Consider the following 18,893-nt stretch of genomic DNA (forward strand, 5'->3'; position numbering starts at 1 on the left):
ACTGCGGGGTTCAGGCAGGATTCTCTTGGTCTGGGGTGGGAGAAACTGAGTGGCCCGCTTTCCTATTCTGCGGAGCCGCAGGAACTGCCACTGCGTCTCGCCCCTGCCCTGGTTCAAAGGGGTCCCCTGGGTGCCCTGAGGTGTTCTTCCCAAACCCTAAAGGCGTTGGGGCAGTCTGCCGCGGGGGGTTGCTGCCATGTTTCAGCATCGCGTCTCTCAACTCCCCTTAACTCCCAAGGAGGGAGAAGGCGGGTGTGTGGAGCCTCGACCCATGCCCCCTCCTCCAAGAAGAGGGATTTGGGAGTAGCTTAGGCTATGCAGATTTCAGGTGGAGCGGGAAGAGAGAAGGAACTAACCAAAGAAATGTGTTTAGGGGGATGTGACCCCAAGTGTAACCTTCGGGAGACATTCACTTCCCTAATTCAGGAAACACTCACTTCCCTAATTCAGGAAACACTCACTTCCCTAACTCAGGAGACATTCACTTCCCTAATCGTCTCATTTTGAGTTGGATGCTGTGAACCTTTTAATTTCATTTTTTTTAAATGTAAAAAGACAAAAGAAATGCTGGTGGTTTAAACACCAAGACATGGAGGTAAAGCGGGTGGTACCTTCTTGAGCAATTAGAAAGGCCGTCAACATCCGGAGACCATTTAGAGAGGTGTACGCTGATACGTAAAAATCAAGTGGAACTTGATTAAAGTTTTCAAAATAACTCCCTTTCGAAACCTAAACTTTGTGATTTGAGGATTCAGGGTTAAAAAGTGGCTCTTTCCAATGAGACCCAGGAAGGTTATTTTGAATATCTTAGTACCTGGTGCTTTGCAATTGGGCAAGTCAGTGTTTGGGTTTTTTCCCCCTCAATTACACACCAGAAATAACAACATACCTAGAGGCTCTTAGACGTCAGCATTATAGAAGAGGTATTATTACCCAGCTGAAGCAGTGCGCATCAGGAGAGGTAAATGAATACTCTGAAGGTCTTAAAGTGAGAATCATTTTTATTTGCTGGATCAGGAATTACCTTTAGGAGTTTAAGTGTGCTTGGTTGCGGGCATCCGCAAATTCTCTCTTGCCCCAGTATGGCCCCTGGACTAGCAGAATCAGCACCACCTGGGAGCTTGTTAGTGCAGAATCCCAGGTCCCACCGCAGACCTGCTGAATCAGAATCTGAATTCTAACAAGATCCCCAGGTGATCTGAGTGCACATTCAAGTGTGAGGAGCACTGGGCCAGACCGCATCAGCCTTGCCCACCTGCTTGCTGACTTGCTATTCATTCGTGAAGTTCCTCCAGGGCAGGGGCCCTCTGAGAGTGTCTTTTACTGGAAGAACACTTAAAAGGTCACCTATCTAAACCGTTTGTTGCACCTATGAGGTGCTGAGACCACCTCAGTCTTGGCCAAGGTCAGGTCACATGCTGACCCATCTGGGACTGGAAACAGTGAACTAGATCCAGGAAACAGGCCATTGTATGTAAGCAGGTGATATTATACTTCCAATCATCCTATTAGTCCCTAAAGATGGCTCTGAATAGGCAAACAGAGCTGTTGGTGACATAGATACACAAATGTAAGGTCATTTTGGAAATGCAGTCATCACACTGACCTAATGGTATCTGTGACTTATTTTCCATTCCAGGGCAGAAAACAGCTTCTCCTAGCAAACGTGTCCTGCCAGACACGTGGAGAAATAGAAAGTTGATGGCTCCAGTGAATGGGACACAGACAGCCAAGAACTGCACAGATCCTGGTAAGAAATCGATTCTTCTCCACCCAGTCTACTAAGACGTTTGGCCTGACCTGGAGATGGTGCTTATGTGGGTGGTTACAGCCAGAGCTGAGAAAGGCGGTTTATGGACCTGAGTGGGAAAGGGTGGCCATGAGGTGTTGAAAGGTAACATAAAGACATTCGTCAATGGTGCTGCTAAGCAACCCAAGTGCTTTCTTTATCCAGCAACTGAAAAGGTCACATTTAAGAGTTTAAAAATGTTATTTTTTGTTCTCACAATGTTCCTGAAGGCTAAGTATTTTCCCTGCTCTCTTGATTTTGTTTGCGGCTCGAGATGTCTTTGTTTTCTTCCCTTTTGCTCACTATGTCCATTACTGGAGCTCTCACAGTGGCAGATCCAGCTGCTGTGGCAACGGTGCTTTGAGATGGCCCACCAGGGTCTCTCACCATGCCCGGGCAGCTGCAGGGGTGGGACGCTCTGGGGTGCTGCGGCTGTTTCTCTCAAATGCGAGTCGGCACGGTGTCATTCAGCCCTGGAGACTGATTCTGCTTGCCCCGTTTTGATGTTCTTCTTCAGATTTTTCTTGGGGGTCCGAGGCAGTAGAGACCCAGAGGTGACATCTTGTCTGTTCTCCTGCCACAGACAGGCTTTGCTTAAATGAGTGAAGAAGATTATCAGGAGAAGATTGCGTATTGGCAGAGAGCAGAACTCACAGCCACTGCCCAGACCGCAGGCTGGGCACTTCTATGCTTGAGCTCTGGCTGCAACCCTTAAGGTCTTTGTGAGGAGGATCTGGGGGGATGATACATTCACAAGCCCTTAGGGAACTGTGAGGTTTTAATATAGATGGCTTTGCCACTGAGTTGCTGGGCAGATCACATCATCTTTTTGGATCTCTGTTTTCTCACCTGTAAATGGGCAGAATAGTTGCCTGTTGTAGGGTTGTTGGGAGAAACTGGGAAGGCTGTGTTGGGGACTGGGTATAAAAGGAGATGGAGCTCCAGGGCAAAGGAGCAGGGTTGGATGGCAGTCCCCATGTGTTTAATTGTCATACTCTGTGAGGCAAGTCTCATCCCCATTTTACAGGTCAGGAAAGATCTAGGGAGAAGGCACAAGTTGCTCAAAGTCACAGAACTCGTAAGTGGTGAAGCTGGTTTGAGAACCTAGGCCTGTGAAACTAAAACCTTCGGTTGGTTCCCTGTGCTTAGGAGGGGGCGACCTTCTGTCAAAGTTTTCATACTGTTTTTTACGCTATCAGCTTCCCTGCCCTCAGATGCCTTCTGAGAAGTCCACCGGGAGGGACATGGTGGTGGACAAGCTCAGGCTTGCAGAGAAGTGCTGGGATTAGCTTGTCACCTGGGTGGTTCTTCCTGTCCGGGTGACCCAGCAGGTGGGGGTGCTCATCCTGTTATTCCCTCCCCCAGGGTGTCTCCTCTCATCAGCCAGGCTGGTGGACATGTGGGCCGACTGACATATGGCAAGGGTCATTGGCTCTACATTGAAAAACATGCATGAGGCCAAGGATGGTTAATGCTGGGGGCCGTTCCCACCCATTCCAGGGACCAGAAATGCTGGAATTGGCACCATCCCCATGGGAACACTTTGCTACTCTGGATAAAGAATCAGGGTTTGGGAATGTTTGGGTGGTTTCAAGCTTGCTGGTGCCCTCATCTTGGGCTGGCCATGCCCTCCTCCGTGACTTCTGTCGTACATAGCCTGAGTATGTTGACTTCCCCGATCCCTTTCTTATGATAGAGTTCTCCTTTGCCACACCATGGGCTCTGTTTCTGTCTTCAGCTGTCTGATTAAAAAGCATTCAATTAACATATAAAGCGTCCGTTCTATTTGACAGGAAGGACTTACCTTGTCCCTTTTGTGGAAAGGGAAGTGGAGGGAACTCGATAATATCTTTAAAAATAGTTAACTTTTCCGTTATGCTTTGTATTGACTGTTTCCAGAATACAGCCTGGCCCATAGAAAGGACTCCGTAGATATGGGTCGAATGATGGAATGAAAGTGCATTTTGATGTATCTCACATTTTAATCCTTATCACGTTTTTGCCAAGACAAGATACACGAAGTTCAGAAGTTTAGTGGCTTCCTAAGATCTCTTGGGCAGCTGGAACATACTGGGGGGGGTCACCTGGATCCAGGTGCCAGGCCTCTCCCTTGTACTGCACAGTCCCTGGCTCTCCTCTCAGGCCAGGCGGGAGCTGTGTCCGGCCTTCCCTTCCAGCATCTTCCTCCCTGGCCTATGGGAATCTCTGCCCCCTTTTCGTTTCACAAGTCTGTGTAGCAAGCACCTGCTCGTGTGTGTCCAGCTCTATTGTGGACACGTAGTGGGGAGTTTAAGATGCAAGCCGCTGTCATTGAGTAGCTTATACTAGAGTAGAGAGGACAAGATCTCAACACAGGGAAAGCTAGGTAACATTGAGGGACTCCAGAGGCTCCCCAGTGAGCAGCCCTGCAGGAGGCACTGCAGGTACACAGAGGAGGATACGCTGGCCCAGTGTCCTTCTGTGTAGTCTGGGGGACTAGATGAGGCAGGGCCATTTAGAGTTGCCATGACAGAACTGGGTTTAGCAGAAATAGAAATTTAGTGGCTCAGTAACTGGCAGTGTGAAATCAAAGGTTACGAGGTGTCCATGGCTGTGTTTCTCCATCTCTGGGCGCACTTATCTTCTAGCACGGGAAGGTGGTTACCACTGGCCCAACCTTATGTCTTCCCAGACTCAAATATGCTGAGGCTGAGCAGCTTCTGCAGAAGCCGGGAAGTTCTGTTGGGTTGGGTTGGCTTGGGCCCCATGACCACCCTTGCAGATTGATCTGGCCAAGGGAGTGCTGGGCCCAGGACTGGCTTAGACCTCGGTCATACATTCCACCTCTGGAGGGAGGGGACTGAAGCTGCCACGCCCACCACCAGAACGCTACCTGGGAGTCAGTGAAGTTGGGCACCTGGAGAGCAAACACTCAATTCTTACACCTCTTCACCCTGGGCTCCCATCCTGGGGCTTGCTGTGATAAGGAAGGGTGGGTTAGAGCTTCAAGTGAGAGTTTCAGGGATGTGACAGACACTGCCATCTGATGGCTGCCTCCCTTCTGCACAGCTGATGGGGTTTCCTCATAAAGAATTGCAGGGTGTCTTGCCTCCTCTTCAGGCTTCTGCTTTAAGCTCGCCCCCATGAGTTGGAGGGCGCCTTGTCCAGCTCTGCTGGATGAGGCCTTTCAGGGATGTCAGAAGGTGGAGCTTTAAGAGCTCACTCCTATGCTAAGGCACCACTTGGAGTGGGTGTCCCACAACGTGAGCCCACGTCTCCTTAAGAACCTCCGGTGTGTGTCTTTATTGCCTGTGCCTTCTCATGCTCATCTTTACCTGTGAGAGGAAGAACTTTGTTTTCCAAAAACATGAATGGGACCCTGCTCTAGTCTTTCCTGAAGATTCTACATGGAAAATGGGCTCTGCCTGGGTTGTATCCCCAGATCTTGGTGTCAGTGTTTTGATCTCATTATCTGAGTTTCAGCCTAAGTACCAGCCACCACCCCTCCCTTCCCTTCCCCCTTTATTACTCTATGTTTTTTGTTTGTTTTTGTTTTGTTTTGTCACTGTGTCACCTAGGCTGGAATGCAGTGGTGTGATCATGTCTCATGGCAGCCTCTACCACCCTGGCTTAAGTGATTCTCCTGCCTCAGCCTCCCGAGTAGCTGGGACCACAGGCTATTTTTTTCTATTTGTTTTGTAGAGGCAGGGTTTTGCCATGTGGCCCAGGGTGGTCTCAAACTTCTAGGCTCAAGCAATTCTTCTGCCTCGGCCTCCCAGGATTACAGGCGTGGGCAACTGTGCCCTCCTCCCTATGTTGTTTTTATGTTTTTATGACATATATCACTAACATAACTCACTTCATTGCTGGGTGTCTACCCTTGAGGGCTACCTCTGTTGTGGCCAGAAGAGCTGTTCTTAATCCTGGCTGCATATTAAGATCACCTCAAGAGCTTTATAGGAATATTTTGAAATGCCCAGGCCCCACTCCCAGAGTGTCTGATTTCACTGGTTTGGGGTAGGGCCCAGGAGTCAATACTTTTTAAGAGCTCTCAGGCAATTTCAGGATGAAGTCAGAGGTGGTGCTCACTGGGCTGGAGACCTAGTGCTCAGCACGGGAGCATCATGTGGGAGCATGTCAGAAATGCAGAGTCTCAGGCCCCTCAAATCAGAATTGGTATCCTGAAGAGATGCCCAGGTGGCTCTCTGGGCTAGAGCACTGCTGGACACTTGGTCGGTGTTCAATAAATATTTGAATGTTGAACGAAAGCAATTCAAACAAAAATTTGAATGTTAACACTTATTTAATTCAGCCATTTTCCTAAAAACCATTTTTTTAATGTAGGAAAGCTTTAAAAAATCTGCTTTATTTTTGTTCAATGATGTCTATGGAAAATTTATAATTAAATTTTCCCTAGAGATCTGAAGGCAAAACATGGGCCTCTAGGCCTTAGATGTTTATTTTCATGGCCTGTACAGAGCAAGCACTGAAAAAGGGAAGTAGGTCTCTCCATGCCACATGTATGATGTAGGCACGAGTGGCAGTGACTCTGAGTCCCTAGAGGACTATCTGAGCTCAGGCTGCTTTAGCAAAATATCATAGACAGGATAGCTCAAACAACAGACATTTCTTTCTCATGGTTGTGGAGGCTGGCAAATCCAAGGTCAAAGTGACTGGTGAGGGCTCGCTACTTGGCTTGCAGATGGCTACCTTCTTGCTGTGTGCTCAGAGTGGCAGAAAGAGACAGCACACAGTCTCTCTTTCTCCTCTTATAAGGGTGCTCATCCCATCATGGGGGCCATACCCTCATGAACTTGTCTAACCTTAATTACCTCCCAAAAGCCCTGCCTCCGAATACCGTCATATTGTGAGTTTAGGCTTCAAACTGAATTTGCAGGGGACTCAAACATTCAGTCTATATAAGGAACCAATGAGTTTCCACACATGTCCTGGAGTCTTTGAAGACAGCTGAGAATGGAACCTGGTGCTTCTCAACCTTGGCCTGTAAATGAGAGACACCAGGGGGACTTGAAAAACACAGATGCCTGGGCCCAGCCCCGACCTGTGAAACCAGAAGCAGTGACAGTTGCGTTCTGTGACTGACTTTTGGAGTATCTGGGAACCATACTGTTTCTGTCCAGATCTTCCAGGATGGGCTCCTGCTTGTCATCGCCACCTTCACAGGCTTTCCCTGGTCACCCAGTTCAAAGTAGCCCTCTGAGTCCCTGGCTGTCATGGCATCTTGTTTTTAGCTCCTTGCAGGTGCTAATTCTTAAGTTTATTTATTTATTTTTAAAAAATGAGACAGGGTCTCACTGTGTCACCCAGGCTGGAGTGCAGTGGTATGATCTCAGCTTACTGCAGTCTCGACCTTCCAGGCTCAAGCCATCGCCCGCCTCAGCCTCCTGAATAACTGGGACTATAGGCACACGCCACCATGCCTGGCTAATTTTTGTATTTTTAGTAGAGACGGGGTTTCACCATGTTGTTACCCAGGCTGGTTTCAAACTCCTGCGCTCCAGCGATCTGTCTGCCTTGGCCTCCCAAAGTGCTGAGATTACAGGCGTGAGCCACCACACCTGGCCTGCAGGCACTAATTCTATCCATTATTGTATTATCTGCCTCCCCTAACTAGACCATAAAGGGTGAAAGCCTTGTTTGCATTTTAAAACCATAGTACGTGCTTCACTTTTTCCATCTGTAAAATGAGGGTGATAGTTACAGTTAACTCTTGAACAAACCTGCATGGGTCACTCATATGTGGATTTTTTTCTGCCTGTGCCACTCCTGAGGCAGAAAGACCAACCCCTTCTCTTTTTCCTCTCAATGTGAAGATCATGCGGATGAAGACCATTAGATGATCTGCTTCCACTTACTGAATAAATATATTTTCTCTTCCTTATGATTTTCTTAATAAAATTTTTCCTCTAGCTTACTCTATATAAGAACACAGTGATACAGTGTATAATACATGTGACATATATAATATGTGTTAAACAGGCCGGGTGTGGTGGCTCACGCTTGTAATCCTAGCACTTTGAGAGGCTGAGGCAGGCAGATCACTTGAGGTCAGGAGTTCGAGAACAGCCTGGCCAACATGCTGAAACCCCCTCTTTACTAAAAATACAAAAAAAATTAGCCAGGCATCATGGGGCACACCTGTAATCCCAGCTACTCAGGAGGTTGAGGCAGGTGAATCGCTTGAACCCCGGAAGTGGAGGTTGCAGTGAGCTGAGATCGCACCACTGCACTCCAGCCTGGGTGACAGAGTGAGACTCCATCTCAAAAAGACAAAAAACAAAAAACTAATATGTGTTAATCGACAGTTTATGTAATCAGTAAGGCTTCCGGTCAACAGTAGGCTATTGGATTAGTGAAGTTATTGGGGAGTCAAAAGTTATATGCAGGCCAGGCACAGTGACTCATGCCTGTGATCCCAGCACTTTGGGAGGCTAAGGCGGGAGGATTGCTTCAGCCCAGAGCAACAGAGGGAGACCCTGTCTTTCAAATAATTAAAAAATTAGCTGGGCATTGTGGGGAGCACTTGAGATCCTGAGCAACAGAGTGAGATCCTGTCTAAAAGTTATACATATTCATAGATTTTCAACTGAGTGGGGGATTGGCACCACTAATGCCTGATTTATTCAAGGGTCAAAGGTACCTCCACCTCAGAGGACTGTTGGAATGAAATGAATCTAAATACCCATCAGCACTTAAAACAGTGTTTGGCCCAGAATACGTGCTCAGACACTAGCTTCTCTCTTTGTTATCACTTTTTAATCTGCTCACCCCAAAGATGATATAATGCCTGTGTGTGGTAGGTACTGAAAAACGATTTGTCAGTGGAATTTTCTGAGGGCAAGTTAACAAGTAAACATCTTGCCACACATTTATTCTTTTCTCTTCTGGAAACAAATTTGTTTGATTTTATTCATCTTTGAAGGATTTAGGATGCTGGAGGATGGACTACCTTGTAGAACGTGCTTCTAAATAGAAGAACTTTCTTGTGTCTTGACAGGCGTTATTTTACATTTGCCTGTGTAACTGGGATAGGCATGATTTCCCCCTCTCTAACACTGCCTTTATCCCCAACTTCTGGGTTTTAAAAAATTTTTTTGGACAGAGTCTCACCCCCTCACCCAGGCTAGAGTGCGCTGGTGTGATCTAGGCTCACTGCAACCTCTGCCTCCCAGGTTCAAGCGATTTTCTTGCCTCAGCCTCCCAAGTAGCTGGGATTACAGGCGCCCACTACCACACCTGGCTAATTTTTGTATTTTTAGTAGAGACGGGGGTTTTGCCATGTTGGCCAGGCTGGTCTCAAACTCCTGGCCTCAAGCAATCCGCTTGCCTCTGCCTCCCAAAGTGCTGGGATTACAGGCGTGAGCCACTGCACCTGGCCCCACTTCTGAGATTGAAAGTTTTTTTTCATTCTCCACTATGTGACCCCTGTTGGTTTGGGTTTCCAATGTCCTGTGCCCCATGTTAAAAAAGAAGGACGGAGCGGGGCTTGATTTCCCCTTGTTGTTGTGGGAGGGATTTAAATCCTCCTTTAGAATTTGCTTTATTGTGTGTGGTTTTCCTTCTTCCAAATACATCTTCTGAGATGCCTGAGCTGTGTGTCCACAGAAGAAAGGCTGGGAGAAGCGGGCTGATGCAGGCTGCTAAGGAGGGTCTGCAGAGAAAGGTGCTTCGTAGCATTTCAGGGGAGCAGAGGAGATGGATGCAGGCACTAGATGGAGAATCTTCTGTGATCAGCTTGCTTCTGATCCACCCTTACTTTTTATTCTGTATGATGCCGGTGTAAAGGCAGTTGTGGGAGGGGAGAGGGTGGTAGAGTCTGGTGGGGGTGGGACCCTGGGCACGGGAGCTGGCACTGTGGCTGGGCTAGGAGGAGATGAGATCACCAAGCAGGTGCCCTCAGGGGTGGGCCTCTGTAGACTCCCCTGTGCGGGGAGCAGAGGTGGAGAAAGCATGAGAAATCAAGAGAAGGACGAGGGGCCTAGAGCTGCGAAAAGGACATCAGGAAAAGTGGGTGAGGAGGTGCAATGGCACTGGCGGCAAGAAGTGTCTGGATTCTGAACAAACGTCTGTTGGGATGATGCCTCAGTGGACTTGGGAGACAAGTCACACATCCAAATTTTAAAGTCGTTATGTAAAAGCAAATTTTGAGTTAGAAAAGCAAGAATTGGATTTACTACCGTGGGCAAGGAAATCACAGTTCTATTCATTTCCCAGACAGCAGGGGCAGGATGTCCAGCCTGGAGAGGGCCTTTCCTGAGAAGGGCAGCCTCCGGAGGGCCAGGCAGCTTCTTGGGGAAACTGTCACCAACCATACTGGACAGCCATAGGCTGGCACAGCCACCAATCTGATTACAAAAAAAGGCTGAGGAAGACGGCACCCGGCATCACTGTGCCCACTCATGCCTGTTTCAGGGGTGGAGTGGGATGTTTATAGTGGATCAGTGGATTGGGAGCTGAAGGTCTGCGTTCTAGTATCAGTTGTGCTCAGATCCTGCCTGCTGGCATTTAGTGGCTATTCTCCCTCCCTCTCTCTCTTTCTTAACAAAAGGAAGTTGCGCTGGATAGGTACAAAGACTTTCAGCAGCCAGAAAAGGCTCCTTTCTGTCTGTCTGTCTGTCTTGGAGATGGTAGTTGGACATGGTGAAGGCAGACGTGAGGGTTTGAGTCCCAGCTCACCCCTTACTGGCCATGTGACCCTGGACAAGTTACACAATCTTGCTAAGCATCAGGATTTCTCTTTTGTAAAATGAGGATAGTAGCTCTTCTTACCTGTCTCACAGTGCTGCTGTGTGACACCACATGCTGTATGGAAGTATTTGAACCATACGGAGCCCGTGGTAGCTGCCATCATCATCATCATCATCATCATCATCATCATCAAAGGCGAAGTCCAGGGTACCCTGTGTTGTGCTATTCTAAGCACTTTTCAGGTGTTACTTGCTTCTCGTAACAACTCTGAAGGCAGGTGCTGTCCTCAGCTTGCCGATGAAGTGAAAGAAACCCAAACTAGTCCAAGTCACACAGCCAACAAAAAGCAGATTTAGTGGTTTATGTGTTTTTAATTAATAGCTTTATTTTCAGAGCAGTTGTAGGTTTACAGAAAAACTGAGCAGAAAATACAGAGTTCCTCTGTTACCCCTCCATCCTCACAATTTCCCCTATTATTGATACTTTGTATTAGTGGGTGTATTTGTTACAATAATGAGTCAATATTGATACATTGTTATTAACTAATGTCCACCTTTTATATTAGGGCTTCCTCCTTGTGTGATACATGCCATGTTTTTTTGTTTTTGTTTTTGTTTTTTTGAAACTAAGTTTCACTCTTGTTGCCCAGGTTGGAGTGCAATGGCAGGATCTCAGCTCTTTGCAACCTCTGCCTCCTGGATTCAAGCAAGTCTTCTCCCTCAGCCTCCCAAGTAGCTGGAATTACAGGCATGTGCCACAACGCCCAGCTAATTTTTTTTTTTTTTTTTTTTTTTTAAAGTAGAGATGGGGTTTCACCATGTTAGTCAGGCTGGTCTCGAACTCCTGACCTCAGGTGACCCATCTGCCTTGGCCTCCCAAAGGGCTGGGATTACAGGCATGAGCCACTGCGCCCAGCCCTCATGCCATGGGTTTTGATAAATGTGTAATGTCCCCTTTCTACCATTATGGTATCGTACAGAATAGTTTCACCACCCCCAAAATCCTCTGTGGAGCAAGACTTTTAATTCAGGTGGTCTGAATTGTGATTCCTATATTCCTTACTCATAACTATTAATAAGTGGGGTAGAAAAAGACAAACTAGAGATGGGAACTTCTGTAGCAGATTCCAGCCTGTCACTGTCTGAGTGCCCATCTGAGAAACAGAGAATGCCCTGTCCACGGGAGCAGCAAACACCTATGTGGGCTGTGCTTCTTGGTAGGTTTCTAATACCAATTTGTTTGCAATCAGAAGGTTTTTTGGCCTCATCCAAATGATTGGGGCTATCTGCTTGCCATCTCTCCTCTTTGCTGGGCCATCTGCTACCACCGACTTGCAGATTCTCCGCTCTTGATGTGGCCTGGTCTACCACAATCCAGAGAGCGCCCACTTGGCTTCCTCTTGAACCCTGAGGAACGTTCTTTCCTGAGTTAAAAATGGAAATTATAAAGCATTGCCATTTGTTGTCTCGGGTGAAAGGGATCCAGCCGTTGGACGTAACAGAAAAGTTGAATACTTGAAAATGGATTTTTAAAATTTAACATTGTCCATTATTGAAGAGGCCTTTAGAACATGGCATTTTACTAAAAAGGAATACAAATAAATGTGCTGGAATAATTTACTGCTCCTTCTGAAAAAGCAGTGGATATCCTCCTTGGGAAAGGAACAGAGGTCACTGTGTGGCTGAGAAACAAAAGCACTCCCTGCCCAGGGGTTCTTCCCGTTGGAGGTGGGAATGCATGGCTGCCTGGTTTCTGGACCTACAGCTTCCTTTGCTAATTCAGCACAGTGCGTGGCTCCAGCCCTGAGTCTCCTAGTAATTGTGCAAGAAATTAAATTCAATGTATACTTCTTGAATGTCCACACACCCTGTACTGTACTAGGCTCTGAAGCTGGAAGGGACCCAGGCCCTGCTGTCAGTGAGCATGGAGAAGACAGGCCAGGGCTCAAAAACCAGACCAAGCCACCTGCTGCAAATACCACGGTGGGGGATCTTCCTAGGGAGGGTGCCACAGAGGAAACAGTGTGGTGGTTCAGGGCAAGGGTGCCCTCCCTGGAGCAGACCATGTCTGAGCCTGGCCTCAAAGGGTAGGTGGAGGCTGTGGAAGGGCATTTAGGCAGACAGCAGTGTGCACCTGAAACTGCTCCCTGAGAAATCGCAGCATCACCTCCCGTACCTGGAGGAACGCTTGCTAGCAACCACTGTGTCTTGCTCATTGGTTGTCCAAGGGGAAAGAGAAAACAAACACCTCCTAAGATTACCAGGCACAATAGTAAGTAATTAGGCTTTGGGGATTTATCTAGGAGTCAGTGCTCAACTAGGGCTAGGGCTGGATCAGATTACTTGGATTTTTTTTTAAAGCATGGGGAGGGGGTGGCAGTGATGCCTGGGAGATGCCAGCTACCTGTGCTGGCCCATGGGGAAGTTGGCAAACTGGTTCTTAGTAATCCACAGTTGGGGCGGTCTCCCCAATTAACAGGCTGTGCTTGGCTCAGTATTAGCTCATGGCAGATTGCAATGATAAGAATGTAGGTATTTGCCATTCTTTCCCTTCTTACCTTTGAGCTCCTTGAGGGCAGGGACTATGTCCTCTTTGTCCTTGTCTCTAGAGGTGAGACCAGAGTCAGGCATAGACTCAGCTTACAGCGAATGGTGACTGGATGGACAGAGTCCCTCATCATACCCATTGGGAAGTTGTGCTCCCACAAAAGTGACACCTCTCTCCCTGGCTGGCCCCTCTAGCCTGTCGGTGCCTTGGGGAAGATCAGGACACCCAGAAGGAGTTAAGTGTTAGAGCTCAAAGAACATGGATCCTGGAGCCAAACCATCTGGTTTCCCATCCTGCTGCTGCCCTTGCTGTATTTCTGTGACCTTGAACTAGTGATCTTGCCTTTTAACCCAATTAAAGGGGCAGGGTGTGTTTCATTCACTGATATATCTGCCTGCCACTCAATAAGAGTGTGTGCATGTGAGTGCTTGTACATGCGTATGTGCTCCTGGAAGTCAGATAGCACCATTATCTCAGGGTCCTGAGCACTGACTTGTGTTAATCTCCGTAAGGTGCTTACAGGAGTGCTTGGCATGAGAGTGAGCACTATACAAGTTTTTTTTTGCAGCTGCAATTACCTCTTAAAGAGAACTTAAATTGAAGTATAACTTCACAGTATAAATTTTCGGAGCTGTCCTCTGATAAAGACTGGAGGCTGAATTTTATAAGTGCAGCACTTGCTTGATTTTGAGTTAAAGTTAAAAATGAATATCAGAGCTTATATTTGCTTGTTATTAATTCTTTGAGGACAAGAAGCTGTTGACCCTTCGCATGGCTGACACCAAGAGATGACCCAAATCACATGGGGCACAGAGGTACTCACTGTGATTGTTCCAGATAGTCCTTTCTGTTAGTGATGTGGGACCTGATGAATGAGAGCTGGAATTTGGAGAGCTTGCATTCTGGCCCTGACACAACCTGATTTTGTCCAAGTTATGCTGCCCATCTGAGCCTTAATTCCTGTCTGTGAAATGGGTGTAATGATGATGTGGTTTGCCCTACAGGCTTTTAAGGATTAAGTGCAAAGTGCTGTGCAAATACGATTACTATTGTTTGCCTGACTGTAATAGATGCTCAACCCTTTGAATACATCTCACCTTTGTGAAATAGAAGACATCAGTTGTTTGGGCTTTTCAGAATTGATCTATAAAATCATGAATAGGATTTGGTGAAAGCATGGTGCTTGGCTAATGTGGTTGATGCAGTGCCTGCCTAGAATAGAAAGAGAAAGACCATTCACACCACCCCGCCAACATACCAGCTTGTATGACCCCGCCGTTGGTTTATCTCATTTCACACTACAGATGTCTGACTTTGGATTCCACTGTATATGCCAAGTTCAAGGATGGCTGGGCAGATTGCACGGCAGCTTGTTCAGCTCTGTACCTAAGATATCTGTTTATTAAAATAAATGCATTTATGAAAAAAATCACCCTACTTAGGAGGCCTATTGGGGGCAGTCTTCCTGACCTCAGGTGGAAAGCCATCCTTGGGTTTAGCTCGTGGCAGATTGCAGTGATAAGAATGTAGGTATTTGCCATTCTTTCCCTTCTTGCTTTTGAGCTCCTTGAGGGCAGGGACTATGTCCTCTTTGTCCTTGGCTTAGAAGTGAGACAGGAGTCGGACATAGACTCTGCTTATAGCGAACAATGACTGGATGGGAGTCCCTCATTGTACCCCTCAGGGAGCTGTGCCCCCACAAAAGCGGCTACTCTCTCCCTGGCTGGCCCCTCTAGCCTGTTGGTGCCTTGGGGAAGATCAGGACACCCAGAAGGAGTTAAGTGTTAGAGCTCAAAGATCGAGGTGCTAGATGCATGTTGATGGAGCAACCCTGTCTGCTGGTCCCATGGGGAAATAAAAACTGTCCTAGATGCGGACCCGGCCTCCAGGGAGCTTCCATTTGAGTTGACAGGATAGGAATCCACAACGCTAACCTGTAATATGAGGGGGAGTACACAGGGCTGTGATCCTGGTGGTAAGTAGAGGAGGGACGAGTTAAGTCCCCAATATCAAAATCAAAGAGGGCGTCCCAGCAAAGGTAGCATTGAAGATGGGAAAGTGTGGCTGCTGTAAGCTAACAATGGAATAGGCACTTGGGTAGCAGCGTTCTAAGTGCTTTGCACACATCACTTCCTTGATCCTTGTGACAGTCCTGAGGGTAGATGGTGGTAGTGTGTTATTATTATCATCCCCATTATACAAAAGATATGAGTAAGGCACAGAGAGGTTCAATAACTTGCCCAAGGTCTCCCAGCTCGGAATTGGCAGTGTGAGGATCTGAACGTGGGCAGCCTGGCTCCGGAGCCTGTGCTCTTTGCCGGGGTAGGTGGAGGGTCCCCCTGGCTGAGGGAACGGTGGGCACGGGTGGGTATGGGTGGGGAGTCATCCTGTAATGTACGTTGGAACCAACCAGTCTTAAACACCCAAAGACCTTCATGCTCTTTTGTAGGCTTTGGGACCCAGGGATGGTTTCTGAGCAGTTCTGGGTTTTAGGAAGTTAGATCTGCTGGCAACATGGAGAATAACTGAGATTGAAATAATATGTGAAAGTCCTTAGCATTATGCTTAATTAGCTTTTTAGGGCAAAAGAAAATGAAGATAGGGAGAATCATGAGAAGTTATTGTGAAGAGACTTAGGCAGAAGTGATAGTCTTACTTAGGGTGTCAAGGAATAGGTTGAGAGAGGCAGGATCTGTACGTCTTAGCAGACGCTGGAGGTGCAATATGGCAGGTGGGGGTCATCAACCCTGATTGCAGATACAGATAAATGGCATCCCCATTTTCCAAGATGGGAGCAAGAGAAGTACTTTTCCTTCCTTGATTTAGACCCCTCTACAGGATACTAGTTCAAGAAGAGCCATGTAGTGTAAATACAGTGCCTGGCTTATATTGTATATTCTGTGTTCCAAAGTATGCACCCAGCAGGCACTTACTGGGTACCCATGGGTGGGGCACTAATGAGGCTGGGACAAAGGAGAGAAATCCCAGTCCTCAGTGACCCCACAGGTTAGAGGACAAGGTAAACTTGTAGTCACTGCATGTGACCTGGGGTGACACACTCGCATGCCCAGCATGGCTGGAAGCCTTCACAGAGCATGCAGCATTTGAGCTGTGCTTTGACGCAAGAGGGTATTTGCTGGACAGATGGGGAGGGTGGGACATTGCTGGCAGTGGACTTGGTGATTGCAGAAATAGGGTAGTGAGAGAGAACTTGACTAAATCGGGGCAAGGGAGATGTTTTCAGCTGGACTTGCAGGGGTCAGGTCCTTGGGTGTGGTGGCTCCCGAGGCTGCATCATGCCAAGCCCTGCAGGCGGCTGGGCTTTCCTCTGTCTCACGTGAGGGTTTAAGAGTGGGAAAGATTCCTCTCCCCACCCTAAGAACTGCTTACCTTTTCACCTCTGGGCACCTGGAGCCAAGGGATGGCAAGAGTGTGATATTCACCATCAGAAGCCCAACCGAGAGGGGGCACGGATCCCCCTAATTCTGTGCTCCCTCCACACGTGGCCTCACATGTCAGGACACCCAGTTTATGACATTTTTTAGATCAGTAGGGCTTAATCCCAGCAGGATTTTGCCAAGGCCCCAAAGCAGATGCATTTGTTCTAAGCAACATTGGAGGCATGTAAACAAAATGATAGGGGAGAGCTGAAGAAATGTAGGGCCCTGAATGTAACATGCAAAAAGGAAGAGTCGAGGCCTTTCTCAGGCGGACAACCAGTTCTTAGAGTCATCCTGGTTTCCTTTTCTGTCTCTCCGCGCTTCCTCAGATGAGTATGCAGGGAGGCCGGCTAGTGCTCATCCCGAAAGAGGATGCATCACACCACACAAGCAGCAGGCAAAGTGGCAGCAGCCCCGCCTTGTTTGGTGGCCTGGTGGCCTTTGTGTCTTGCTTCATGTGTAGATGAACACCTGGGAGGGAGGGGCCACTGGTGCCTTCTGTGAAATGCCCTCTGGTTGCTGAATAAGCTGTCCTCATGAAGGTTGCTGACCTTGCCTGACCTTGGGTACATGAACAACACTCTGAGAGGATGCTCAGGGAAGGCAGGACATGCTGATCGGCCAGCGGTGATTGAGAACAGGACATGAGGGTCACTGCCCCGAAAGGCCTTCAGCCTGGAGAAGCCCGGTGCCCAGAAAGAGGTGGAAACTCCCCAGAGACCTGCAGAAGTGTCGATAAAGGCGATTAATGGAGTAGATAGAATGACTTATAAACAAAGATCAGAGCAGCTAAGTGGTTCTGGCTTATTAGCTAAGCGTCAGCAAAGAGAGCTGTGTGAACAAGAGCACTTGAGATGGTGTTGCAGCGACTCACCTGGCTGCAGGGGCTCCACCTGGGGAATTGTCAGACCCGGGAGAAGAACCGTCGACGGGCAGCTTGCCTCCCCTAAAGTGCTTCTTAAAGGAAACCTTTGCCTCAAACAGTCTCCCCAGGAAAACGGGGGGAAATTCCATCCCCTGGGATGTTTCAATTAGATGGGGCCACGTGTTGGAGGGTTTATTAGAGTTGATTCCGTGCTGGCAGCAGAACAGAATAGCTGTGTGGTTGCATCTTTTCATTCTCTAATTTCTGAGTGATTCTTCTCTGGGCCTCAGAGGGGGCAAGCCCTTGAAAGAATTGCTTTGAAATCCCTTTGATCATTTAAACCTTGCTTGTTTTTTCCTTAGCCAGCAAAGATCTGATATAGCCCTGTGTGAAAAGTGACTCAATGACTTGTGGGCTTTGGGTGACCTGTATGCGTAGGAGGAAGAAAGGAAAGGTGGGGAGGTTGGTAACTAATTTGCAGACCACACCACACACTGGGAGGATGTTGCTGCCTTTTCCGCAGTCCCCAAGCTCCAAGCTCATCACCAATACTGAGAATCACACAATGAAGTCAGAGGGGTCTCAGAAGGGATCCAAGAGATCACGGAGGAGATCCTGGAGGGAAGCAGTATGTATTGTAGCTCAGAGCCGTGCCTCCCCATCTTTTATGTGCACATGGTCACCTGGGGACCTAGTTAAAATGCAGAGGCAGGAGGTCTGGGGTGGGGCTGGGGGAGTCTCCATTTCTGGCATGCTCCCAGATTCTTTTTTTTTTCCCCCATTTACTTATTTATTTATTTATTTATTTTGAGATGGACTTTTGCTCTTGTCACCCAGGCTGGGGTGCAATGGCGCGATTCCAGCTCACTGCAACCTCCACCTCCCGGGTTCAAGCGATTCTCCTGCCTCAGCCTCCCGAGTAGCTGGGATTACAGGCATGTGCCCCCACGCCCAGCTAATTTTGTATTTTTGGTAGAGATGGACTTTCGCCATGTTGGCCAGGTTGGTCTCGAACTCCTGACCTCAGGTGATCCATCCGCCTCGGCCTCCCAAGTGCTGAGATTACAGGCGTGAGCCACTGCGCCCGGCCTGGAGGTAATGATTAAACAACAGCAAGGATAACAATTTTGATTCGTGATCACATCCCCCATTTAAAGAGTTTCCATGGCTTTTTAGTGCCCTTGGACTCCACCTACTATGCAGGCAGAGGATAAAGGCTGCTTCTCCCACTTTTTGGATCAGGCTCCTCCGTGTCTATCTTCTTGGAAGCATTCCCTTGAATTGGGTGTAAAAATCTGTCATAAAGAGTGGGCCATGAAGCAGGGGTGTTTTCCAGTCTGGATCTGAGTGAGTCAGTTCAGAGTCCCACAAGGGCAAATGGACCACTGGCCTGTGTAGAGCTGTAGGCACTGGAGATGGATCTCTGCAAGCTGTTGCCCCATCACACACATCCCTGCGCAGCTTGCACCTTTGGCTGTGCAGCCGCCTGTCTGAGACAGCTGTCCGCCTGGGAACTCTGCAGCTGCCCCCTTCCACTTCTTCCCTGTTTTTATATATGACAATG

The 18,893-nt window shown here is 48.1% G+C and overlaps 1 protein-coding gene across 1 annotated transcript in view; it reads left to right on the plus strand.

The window, feature by feature from the left end:
• SLC24A4 (solute carrier family 24 member 4) overlaps positions 1-18,893 on the plus strand; it is a 179,076-nt gene that overhangs the window by 1,106 nt on the left and 159,077 nt on the right. The window contains exon 2 of the mRNA XM_054449275.2: positions 1,640-1,750. Within this exon, the coding sequence (XP_054305250.2) occupies positions 1,640-1,750 (111 nt within the window). The remainder of the gene's footprint in view (positions 1-1,639; positions 1,751-18,893) is intronic.

Source organism: Pongo pygmaeus, chromosome 15 (assembly GCF_028885625.2).
Source record: "Pongo pygmaeus isolate AG05252 chromosome 15, NHGRI_mPonPyg2-v2.0_pri, whole genome shotgun sequence".
In the NCBI taxonomy this organism is placed as follows: Eukaryota; Metazoa; Chordata; class Mammalia; order Primates; family Hominidae; genus Pongo; species Pongo pygmaeus.